The sequence below is a fragment of the Bos grunniens genome, chromosome 4 (assembly GCF_055505025.1).
Source record: "Bos grunniens cultivar Pamir isolate PY7600 chromosome 4, Bosgru_T2T1.0, whole genome shotgun sequence".
NCBI lineage: Eukaryota > Metazoa > Chordata > Mammalia > Artiodactyla > Bovidae > Bos > Bos grunniens.
This window is the reverse complement of record NC_141168.1, coordinates 96,745,884-96,758,046: the sequence shown is the minus strand read 5'-3', so window position 1 is coordinate 96,758,046 and position 12,163 is coordinate 96,745,884. Positions and strand designations below refer to the sequence as shown.

General features: G+C 36.8%; 1 protein-coding gene across 4 annotated transcripts in view; it reads right to left on the bottom strand.

The window, feature by feature from the left end:
• Window positions 1-4,319: 4,319 nt before the first annotated feature.
• The window catches only part of AGMO (alkylglycerol monooxygenase), a 438,246-nt gene continuing 430,402 nt past the window's right edge, over window positions 4,320-12,163 (bottom strand). For all 4 annotated transcript variants that reach the window (XM_086397592.1, XM_086397590.1, XM_086397591.1 and 1 more), the window contains one exon: window positions 4,320-5,065. In XM_086397592.1, the coding sequence (XP_086253718.1) occupies window positions 4,991-5,065 (75 nt within the window). In that variant the 3' untranslated portion in view covers window positions 4,320-4,990. The remainder of the gene's footprint in view (window positions 5,066-12,163) is intronic.

Here is a 12,163-nt window from a genome sequence, read left to right as displayed (position 1 = left end):
TATTCCAGTAACAGATAGAACATTGTTAACCTACTTTCCTTGAGGTATATTTAAGATGGGGCCTGACTCCTTCCACAGTGCTGCTGAAAATCATGACATGAAAAGTATTTTAAGATTCTGAAAGCCAAACTAGCAACTAGCTCTGTGTTTTCTATCATTCCTTGGGATTCTGGATGGTCCAAACAAAAAATATAAAAAGGAACATAAAAAGACACCGCATTTTCTAGCTACTGTTGCTCTCCCTAATAAATCACATTACTATTCATCATAACATACACCATACTTTAAGAAATCCCACTCAATGCTTCTGCTGAAGAGCGTACACTGAATTACTAAATTATGTGTGTGTGTGTGTCAGTCACTCAGTTGTGTTCAACTCTTTGTGACCCCATTGGAGTATAGTCCGCCAGGCTCCTCTGTTCTTGGGATTCTCCAGGCAAGAGTACTCAGAGTGCGTTGCCATTCTCCTCTCCAGGGGATCTTCCCAACCCAAGGATCGAACCCAGGTCTCCCTCATTGCAGGCAGATTCCTTACCATGTGAGCCACCAGGGAAGATTGAATTATACATAACCAGTAAAGTGAAGTGTGAGAACCTCCAATAAACCTTCATACAAGCTGATCATGTTAAATGTAACAAAGTTCGCATATTTTGTGATTAACTGAACTTTGGATACTCAATGACAGATCCACCTATAGCTGAATCTCATGGTCATGAGGTGATTAGCTTAAGTTTAACCAAAATAGTTAGAAAGCACAAGATGAAGGGAAAGTAAGTGACACAACAAATAGAGTTAGAGTAATGGGCAGTTTTATCAAATCAAGAATAGGAATGAATTTCTTTTAGACATATGGCAATCCTATTACAAAAAACCCTGGGGTCTTATTGCTCTCAGATTATATGTTCTGTTCTCATTCATCTAGTCAACTAATTTGTCCTGTAACTAAACGGCTTATTTTCTGAACTTTGTTCTTGGAGCATCAAATTGAATGAGAAATTTTCTGAACTTAAACTCCTGATACTGTATTCCAAAGGTTTACCTTGGGGATATGACATCATATAATGGTGAAACATGGCCTTCTATGTCAGAATTCAGAGGTTTTAAATTTTCTTCTTACTATTGATTAAGCATGATAGGCCTGAGCCTATCCTCAGCCTTAGAATTCTCTTCTTTAAAATAGTTTCAACGGCACTTAATTACCAGGACAATAGAGAGTAAAAAAAAAAAAAATTGAGTATTACTCAATAAACCAGTGTATCTTTCTTCTCTCTACCTCTTCCTTTCAGTAGATTAGCAAACCTGAGAATACTCATAATTATTTCACAGTCAGTTGGCATTTCTCCAGTACAAGTGCTGAGTAATTGGTGAGTCCTATTTTTAGTGCTTTTCTCTTGAAAGAAAGAAGAGAGAGAGGTAAAGTGCTTCTAGTCAAGCTGCTGCTGCTGCTGCTAAGTCGCTTCAGTCGTGTCCGACCCTGTGCGACCCCATAGACGGCAGTCCACCAGGCTCCGCCGCCCCTGGGATTCTCCAGGCAAGAACACTGGAGTGGGTTGCCATTTCCTTCTCCAGTGCATGGAAGTGAAAAGTGAAAGTGAAGTCGCTCAGTCATGTCTGACTCTTAGCGACCCCATGGACTGTAGCCTACCAGACTCCTCCGTCCATGGGATTTTCCAGGCAAGAGTACTGGAGTGGGTTGCCATTGCCTTCTCCTCTTCTAGTCAAGAGTAAGCTTAAATTACATGGCATCACTCAAGATTAATTTATTTTATTAATAATAATTATATGATCTGTCATATACTAGTGCTCAACAAGAGAAAACTAGACTGGAAAATTAACAAGGTGGAAATTAACAGGCCTTGGGCCTTGGGAACACTACCTGTCTGGGAATGGCTTCCACTTTCAAAGGCTGAAAACTCCTAGCTTGAAAATGTTTGCATCTTTAAGAAAAGTCATTTTTAATCATAGTGAGAATAACTAAGAAAAGAAAATGGATAAATTTGAGTTCACTCAAAGAAAACTAAACTTCACCATAAAAATAACTTTTATCAGTTTTGAATTCTTTATTTCTATTAACTACTCTTTATATATATATATTCTAGACCACTCCTATAAACTCATATATATTCAGGTATATATACATATTTATACATGATTCATGGGGAAACCAGTAAACTGTCCTACCACATTAAAAACCTACTTAATGATTTGTGAAAGCTCTCTTTTCTTTGCTGTTCTTGAAGGCTGTAACCTATAGACTGAAGGATATTTAGGGTGTAGAATATGGGTATTCAGAGTTTTTGTGCTATGAAATTAGCAGTTTTGAGCCAGCAGATGACTCCTTGATTTAATTGGATTCTAAATACACAAATTTCAGTAAGAATTGTTGGTAAGGGAAAAGGATAGAGCCTAATATTTGTTATGGGTTCAAGTATTTGCTCTAACTCTGTGTTAAATTAAGAAGTAAAAAAACAATGAATGAAACAAAGCCAAATCCCTACTTCTGACGCTTGAGATATAATTTGTTAATTTTTCCATCATGCAAAATTTAACCTTCTTCTGTTTGTCCAGTTTTAAAAAAAATGTGCTTTATGAATACGCACAGACACCTGCAGTTCGATCCTTTTTACTACTTCCACAACTTTTCTCTATTCAAAACTTAAAAACCATATATTAAAAATAAGTCAGCCAACTGATCAGTCTCTTTAAACCAGCAAAGAGCAGAGGCAAAGCTCAGTGAAGAATAGTATTAACTGTTTTCGTGCTGATAGGTTTGGTAACTTAAACTGTGACTTTAAGAAATAAATGGGCAGAAGACCTGAATAGACATTTCTCCAAAGAAGACATTGTTGTTATTTGGTCTCTAAGTCATGTCCAACTCTTTTCTGACCTCATGGACTGTAGCTGCCAGGCTACTCTGCACATGGGATTTCCCAGGCAAGAATACTGGAGTGGGTTGCCATTTTCTTCTCCAGGGGATCTTCATGACCAAGGGATTGAACCCCCATCTCCTGCATTGGCAGGCAGATTCTTTACCACTGAGCCACCAGGGAAGCCCAGAGAAGACATACAGATGGCCAACGAACACAAGAAAAGATTCTCAATACTGCTTATTATCAGAGAAATGCAAGCCAAGACTATAATGAGGTATCACCTCACATCAGTCAAAATGATCATCATCAAAAAAATCTATAAAAATAAATGCTGGAGAGGATGCAGAGAAAAGGGAACTCTCTTACATTGTCGGTGGGAATTTACAGCATTACAGCCAATATGGAGAGTGGTATGAAATTCCTTTAAATACTAGGAATAAAATTACTGTATGACCCAGCAATCCCACTACTGTGCATGAACCCTGAAAAAAACCATAATTCAAAAAGACACATGTACTCCAATATTCATAGAAGCACTATTCACAATAGTCAGGACATGGAAGCAAAGTAGATGTCTACTGACAGATGAATGGATAAAGAAGTTGTGGTATATTTATACAATGGAATATTACTCAGCCATACAAAGGAATGAATGTGAGTCAGTTGAGCTGAGTTGGATGAACTAGAGCCTGTTATACAGAGTGAAATAAGTCATAAAGAGAAAAACAAACATCATATATTAATGCATATATATGGAATCAGAAAAACGGTACTGATGAATATGTTTTGCAGGGCAGGAATAGAGAGTCAGACGTAGAGAATGGACTTGTGGACACAGTAGGAGAAGGAGAGGGTGGGATGAATAGAACGAGCCTCATCGACATATATACACCACCATGTGTAAAACAGACAGCTGGTGGGAGGCTGCTGTTTAACACAAGGGGCCCAGCCTGGTGATCTGTAAGGACCTAAAGGGGTGAGATGAGGAATGTGGGAGGGAGTTTCAAGAGAGAGGTGGTACACACATACTTACAGCTGTTTTGCATTGCTGTACAGGGCTTCCCTGGTGGCTCAGAGGTTAAAGCATCTGACTCCAATGCGGGAGACCCAGGTCGATCCCCAGGTCAGGAAGATCCTCTGGAGAAGGAAATGGTAACCCAACTCCAGTACTCTTGCCTGGAGAATCCCATGGACGGAGAAGCCTGGTAGGCTACAGTCCATGGGGTCTCAAAGAGTGAGACACGACAGAGCAACTTCACCTTCACAGCAGAACCAATACAACTTTGTAAAGAAATTATCCTTCAATATAAAAAAAGATTAAACAATAACAGCAAAAAAATCTAAGAAATACTAGAAGAGGGAAAGTTTGAACTATTTCCTGTTTGTCAGCTCCAACCTAAAGAAATACATGGCAGATTTTTACAATTCCCATGAAAAATGTACACAGAATACCTGGGGTAATTTTATTTAGAGAGTATTATTAACATGATTGTGAGACAATTAAAAATAATGCAGAAATACTCCACACTCTGTCTCAATTTGACAGAATAAATTGACCAAACATATTAGACATAGGCATCACAAATAATCTGTTGAATAAATGAATTCTGACAAATCCTGCTCATTTTCATTTTAGTGATGTCATTTTGTGTAACGTTACTCCTTACGTTATATGGCTTTCAAAGGTAAACCTAGCCTTAGGCAGACAACTCATGTAATACATTTTTATGACAACAAATACGTTTCCAAGCACAATTTTAGCAGACAGCAAGTGAAAAATTGTCAAACCAATGAAAATAAAATCTTCATTCTTTCAGCTGTTTTGAAGTTTTATTACTTCTCATACTCATCGGCTTAGATGTTACCAGTGTACATAATATCATTCTATTTGACATCATTTTCTTTCCACCCTAGGAATAAAGTAACTGCAGCTGACTTTAATTTTAATAGAGAATGATAAATGTGAAAAGGAAGCAAGAGTACATAGATGTTATCTACCTTTCATTAGAAAAACTGTTCACACAATCATTATATAAGATAATTATATTTCCATAGAGAGTTGTAACATATTACAATTGTGGACAAATGATTAAAACAAGAGAATTGTGTACAAACGTAAGTTATCTCCAAGGGTCTGAGACAAGTTGCTTCACACTCCTTACTCCCCAGAAAGCAATGCAGATGGAAAAAAATATCTGAAGAAATAAAACACAGAGAGGAAGAACAATTAAAATGGATTCAACACTTCAGTTCAACTGAGTTAGAAATACTTTTCTAGGGGAAAGTGAATAAATGTATTTTAAGCAATCAAAATATTCAAATTTAACCTAGCAGTTTTTCAGTAATAGAATTTAGCCAATCCAGCTTAAAACACATTATATGAAGAGTAGGATTAAAGAGCTCTGTTTCTGCGGCTTAAAAAAAATACCGTCACAGAACTGGGTCATTTCTAGGGATGAGGCTATAAAATTAGTGAATGAAACAGAACTGCCTTCTGGCACTTGGAAGATGTCTTCTGGCATTTGCAACATGCAACATACTGCATGTTGTTTGTATTCTACTAAACAACCTCATTATTTATATAGTTTAAGAAGCCTTTGGAAAAGGAGAAATAAAAATGTTATTAAGGAATCATTCCTCTCTGAGGCAATGTGACCTAGCATATCATGAACTTCACCCAATATGAATTAGATTTTAAAGACTGCTGACTTAACTTCTTAGTCTCTTGATCTTGTTTTTTTTTTTTTTTTTTACTCCTATAGATAATTTTATTTCAATACTTTTCTCTTTCATCAAGTAGCAACAGGGTTAACCTTTCAGTTCAGTTCAGTTCAGTTCAGTCACTCAGTCGGGTCTGACTCTTTGCGACCCCATGGACTCCAGCATGCCAGGCCTCCCTGTCCATCACCAACTCCCAGAGTTTACTCAAACTCTTGCCCATTGAATCAGTGATGCCGTCCAACCATCTCATCCTCTGTTGTCCCCTTCTCCTGCCTTCAATCTTTCCCAGCATCAAGGTCTTTTCATATGAGTCAGCTCTTCACATCAGGTGGCCAAAGTATTGGAGTTTCAGCTTCAACATCAGTCCTTCCAATGAATGTTCAGGACTGATTCCCTTTAGGATGGACTGATTGGATATCCTTGTAGTCCTAGGGACTCTCAAGAGTCTTCTCCAACATCACAGTTCAAAAGCATCAATTCTTAGGCACTCGGCTTGCTTTATAGTCCAACTCTCTTATCCATATATGACTACTGGAAAAAACCATAGCTTTGACTAAATGGACCTTTGCTGACACAGTAATGTCTCTGCTTTTTATTATGCTGTCTAGGTTGGTCATAACTTTCCTGCCAAGGAGTAAGTGTTTTTTTTTTTTTTTCCTAATTTTATTTTATTTTTAAACTTTACATAATTGTATTAGTTTTGCCAAATATCAAAATGAATCCGCCTTACCAGATATAAAACTGTAACTGCAAAATTCTCTTTAAAATTTAAGAAACTGCTGAATCATGATAAGCAGCCATAAGAGTTCACTGAGTTTATTCCTTTTGCTTTCAAGTGACACCACATATTCCCAATAAATCATCAAAATTTAGCCAAATAAAACTGTTGAGTTCTTATAGTCCTAACACGAATAATTCAGCCATCCTCAGTAAGAGTTCACAGGTTGCAGAATTCCTCACTGTGTGTTATCTAAATGCCATAGTGACCCAAACACACACCTCTTTGACTCTTGTTGAGGTAACATCTAGGCACTAGTCATAGTCGTACACCTAGGAGGTTTCCAAAGTCAACCTTTCCCTTTATCTATGCATTAAATTAAGCTATATGATTTTACTTTCATGATCCCCATTTTAGGTGTTATTAGAGTGACGATGAAAAATGCTCAAACAGCTGGGGACATGTGGATAGCTGTGAAAGTTTCTCAATATTTTCTTTTATTGTGCAAACTTCTTCAAAAGATTAAAATAGGACCATGTGCCTCTTCCCCGAAAGATCACTATTACTGAAAGATCCAGTAAAATGCATACAAAGAAACATGTTTAAGTAAAAAGATGAAGGCATGGGGAATGTTTTGCGGTGACAGACTAAAATGAAGCCAAAGCTGTTGGCTGAGGCCAGTCATGCAGTCACAGAAAATACCTTGAACTCCTGTGATTTTGCTATTAAAGCCTGGATATGAAAATAACAACAAGACCTTCTTAAACCTGGATATTTAGATTAGATGGATAATTAGATTATAGGTTGTTCAGTTTCACATGAACCTTCTTTTTCTACAGAACCATTATCCTTCATTAACTAATGTGATAGTTTTATTCAAATCCATGTATTACTTCCAGCCTATAACATCAACAGTATAAAAAAAAGTAGCAAGAATAAAATAAAAAGTTATATTGAGGCAGGAGTTAAGAATAACATTAACATTCTGGAGTTGCCTCAGAAATCAAATGCAGTTTATTTAAAGGCTGGTTTTGATTTTGTTTCTTTTGACTGTGATTCAAGTAAAATGACCTCATGGGATTTCTCATGGTGGTACCAAGCAAAGTAATATCAAGAAAAGGAAGTATTTGTGAAAGGTAGTAGACTGCACAGTGAATTACATTTATATATGAATATGGGTTAGTGGTGACAGAGGGATAGCTGAGAAGACAGTTTTCAAGTGGAACAGAGGTGATAAATCTATGATATCAGTGTAAATAGTTTAATTTAGGTCCATAATATTAATTGAGCAACTTGTGCTGTGCAAAGCACTGGGATCTGAAATATATTTGGCAGTAAAAGTTTTTATTGGTTTTGAAACTAATGCGTAGGGTCACATGGATTATTTCATTGGTTGAAGTCTAGGGAGTATGATTTCAGTGAAATCTGTAAAACCGTATGTACAATTTTGTGAGTCTGTCATAATTCTTCTGGTCCTTACTCTCTACCTACTAGATGATCTGTACTTTCATCTTGGGTCTCTGAAATATTAAGAACTTCTGATCTAACAAGAGAATGAAAAAGATTATAATTTAGTACATGCTTTTGCTGTTAATTCACTACTTCTCAACTGTATCTTTCTACTATAATTCCAGTACTACTTTCTTAAGGAGCTGTTCCTAACTGAAACACAGGGATCTTGTCTTTTCCAATTAACCAAACTGCTTTTAGGGCTTTCCTGGCGACTCAGATGGTAAAGAATCTGCTTGTAATGAGGGAGACCTGGGTTCGATCCCTGGGTTGGGAAGATCTCCTGGAGAAGAGAATGCCAACCCACTCCAGTATTTTTGTCTGGAGAATTCCATGGACAGAGGAGCTTAGCAGGCTACAGTCCAAGTGGTCACAAAGAGTCGGACACAATTGAGCTTCTTACCAAAAAATGCAATGTTGCACAGTTTGTGGTTTTGTTTTCTGTTTTTGGTTTCCTATTTTTTTTCAGGCCCCTATGTGTTACCCCTCCAAGTAGATGGAGAAGAAAAGCTAATGAAGAAAAGGGATCAGATTCACATTCACGATTAATGTGCAATGAGACCCTTGCTTAGGCTTGGCCTTTAGTAGATTATAATGTTTTATTTTCATGGCAAACTTGGGAGAATTAGCAAACAGTTTGTTGGTGAGCAATGGGAACTCATCGTTTATGTGTTTTACCAAGGAGTAAATATTAAATATCAGAATATTAATCATGAAATATTAAATATCAGAACTGTTGTGATGTTTTTGTTTACTTAATGACCTCCAGAAAATCAAACTACACATCCTGGAAAATTAGTTCAGTGAATGTGTACATCAATAATGAATTCATTTTCTCTTTTAGTAATCACCTATATTTTTTGCCAGTAACTACTAGATTGCTAAGACCTTTTCACAATCAATATTTTAAGCACAAAGTGGATTTTTTAAAATATATAATGAAATCCAAATTGGCACACGATCATAGAAAGTAAACACAATGAATAGGTCCTTCTCAAAATATTCATGACTGAACTAGACACCCTGTTTTATTAGAAAATAGTTAAGGAAGAAAACACTGATTTGCTTTTATATTTTTCAGTGTGTTTATATATATAATAGATATAAACATGTATTTCATATATAATTTTAACATGGAAAATTACTTAACATGGACTCAGTATGATCACTTGATTACTACAGTCATTTCATTTAAAATTTTCCCTCATCCAACCTTTCTCTCAATTTTTGTATTAGGCTGTTCCTTTTAGTTCTCCATATTTGATCAGGTTAAATGTGTCATTCAAGATTAAATATTCATTAAAATATTTCTCAATCAACTATTTGTACAATGAAGGCAAGAGAACCACTACTTAGGCTAGTGTAAGAGTAAATGGCAACCATAGCACTTTTTTTTTTTTACAATATTCTTCCTTAATCTCTAGATATGATGTTTCCGGATACATAAACAAACTCAATGAACACTTATTTTACTCTAGGTCTGGGCAAGTCCCATGATTTTAACAGCTGGATTCAAAATATGAAACAGAGGAAGTTCACTCTTGGTGTCAAGCCCTCCCCATGTAACACATCATTAGTGGCCCTTGTCTTCAGGCTATTTCCTTGACTTCCCAGAGCCCTGGACTCTGATGCTTGAACTTTGGCCTGTACAGATGCTCTCCACGTTTTCTCCACCCCTTTCCCCAAAGTTCATCATCTGGCAGGTGGCTAATCTGAGCCATTAATCTATAATAAAATGTCAGTGGGAACTGACATGTCATTGTGCTGCTCCTCCCTGTTAGATAGAGACCTTATTAAAAATGGAGCAAATCTGGCATCTAATGTTTTTAAACTTTTAAAAATTGAAATACAGTTAATTTACAATGTTGTGCTAATTTCAGGTATACAGCAAAGTGATTCAGTTATACATACATACATATATATATATATATATCTTCTTTTTCAGATTCTTTTCCATTATAGGTTATTACAAGATACTGAGTATAGTTCCCTGTGCTATACAGTTGGTCATTGTTGGTTATCGATTTTATATTCAGTAGTGTGTATATGTTAATCTTAAACTCCTAATTTATCTCTCATCCCTCCCCCTCTATCCTCTTTGGTAACCATACATTTGTTTTCTATGTCTGTGAGTCGATTTCTGTTTCATAAATAAGTTCATTTGTGTTTTATTTTTAGATTCCACATATAAGTGATATCATAAAATATTTGTCTTACTTCCTTTAATAAGGTAATCTTTAGGTTCATCTATGTTGCAGCAAATAGTATGATTTCACTTTTTTATGGCAGAGTAATATTCTATTGCCTTCAAACTGTGGTACTGGAGAAGACTTCCAAGCCCCTTGGACAGCAAGGAGATCAAACTAGTCAATCTTAAGGGAAATCAACCCTGAATATTCATTGGAAGGACTGATGATGAAGCTGAAGCTCCAGTACTTTGGTCATCTGATACGAACAGCTGACTCACTGGAAAGGTCCCTGATGCTGGGAAAGATTGAACACAGGAGAAGAGGTGTCAGCAGATGGGATGGCTGGATGCCATCACCGATGCAATGGACATGAACTTGAGCAAATTTTTGCAGATGGTGAGGGCCAGGGAGGCCTGGCTTGCCGCAGTCCATGGAGTCACAAAGAGTTGGACACAACTGGGCGACTGAACAACAACAATATTCTATTGTATATATGTACCTCATCTTCCTTATCCATCAAGCTGTCAATGGAAATTTAGGTTGCTTCTGTATCTTGGCTACTGTAAACAGTGCTCCTGAAAATTGGCATGTAAGTATCTTTTTGAATTATGGTTTTCTGTATGCTATGCTATGCTAAGTCACTTCAGCCGTGTCTGACTCTGTGTGACCCCATAGACGGCAGCCCACCAGGCTCCCCCGTCCCTGGGATTCTCCAGGCAAGAACACTGGAGTGGGTTGCCATTTTCTTCTCCAATGCATGAAAGTGAAAAGTGGAAGTGAAGTCCCTCAGTCGTGTCCGATTCTTAGCAACCCCATGGACTGCAGCCTAACAGGCTCCTCCGTCCATGGGATTTTCAAAGCAAGAGTACTGGAGTGGGGTGCCATTTCCTTCTCAGATGGTTTTCTCTAGATATATACAAAGAGTGGGACTGCAGGATCATATGGTAATACTATTTTTAGTTTTATAAAGGTACCTCCATACTGTTCTTCATAGTGGCTGCACCAATTTACCTTCTCACCAACTGTGTATAAAAGGAAATTGTTAGTTGCTCAGTCATTTCCAATGCTTTGCAATCCCATGACTGTAGCTTACCAGTCTCCTCTGCCCATGGAATTCTCTAGGCAAGAATACTGCAGTGGGTTGCATTCCCTTCTCCAGGAAATCTTCCCAATCCAGGAATCAAACCCAGGCAGATTCTTTACTGTCTGAGCCACCAGGGAAACCCAGCAGTGAAGAAGGGTTTCTTTTTATCCACACCCTCTCCAACATCTATTATTTGTAGATATTTTAATGATAGCCATTCTCACTGGTGTAAAGTGATACCTCATTTTCATTTTGATTTGTATTTTTCTAATAATTAGATATGTTGAGCATCTTTTCATTTTGCATTCTATCAGTTTGCATTCTTTGGAAAAATGTCTGTTTAGGCCTTCTGTCCATTTTTGTTTGGGTTTTTTTTTTTGTTTTTTGGTATTAAGCTATATGAGCTGTTTGTGTATTTTTTGAAATTAATCCCTTATCAGTAGCATTGTTTGTAAATATTTTCCTCCCACTCCATATGCCATCTTTTCATTTTGTTTATAGACTAAATTTGCTGTGCAAAAGCTTTAAGTTTAATTAGGTCCCATTTGTTTACTTTTGTTTTTGTTTCTATTACTCTAGGGGATGGATCCTCCCAAAAATACTCCTGCAATTTATGTCAAAGAGTGTACTGCCTATGTTTTCTCTAGGAGTTTTACAGTATCCAGTCTTACATGTATGTCTTTAATCCATTTTTAGTTTATTTTTATAGAGGGTGTAAAAGTATGTTCTAATTTTGTTATCTTACAAGTAGCTGCCCAGTTTTCCCAGCACCACTTTTTGAAGAGACAGTCTTTTCTCCATTGTATATTCTTGCTTCCTTTGTCATAGATTAATTGACCAGAAGTGCCTGGGTTTATTTATGGGTTTTCTATCTTGTTCCATTAATCTACATGTCTGCTTGGGTCATATATGTTTGGCCATATATAATTAATGGATCTAGACTAACTCATTAATCTATATGTCTGTTTTTGTGCGAGTACCATACTGCTTTGATGACTGTAGCCTTGTAGTATGGTCTGAAATCTATATGGTATAATCTGTGTCATATCTGCATGGAGCAAGTTTATAGGTG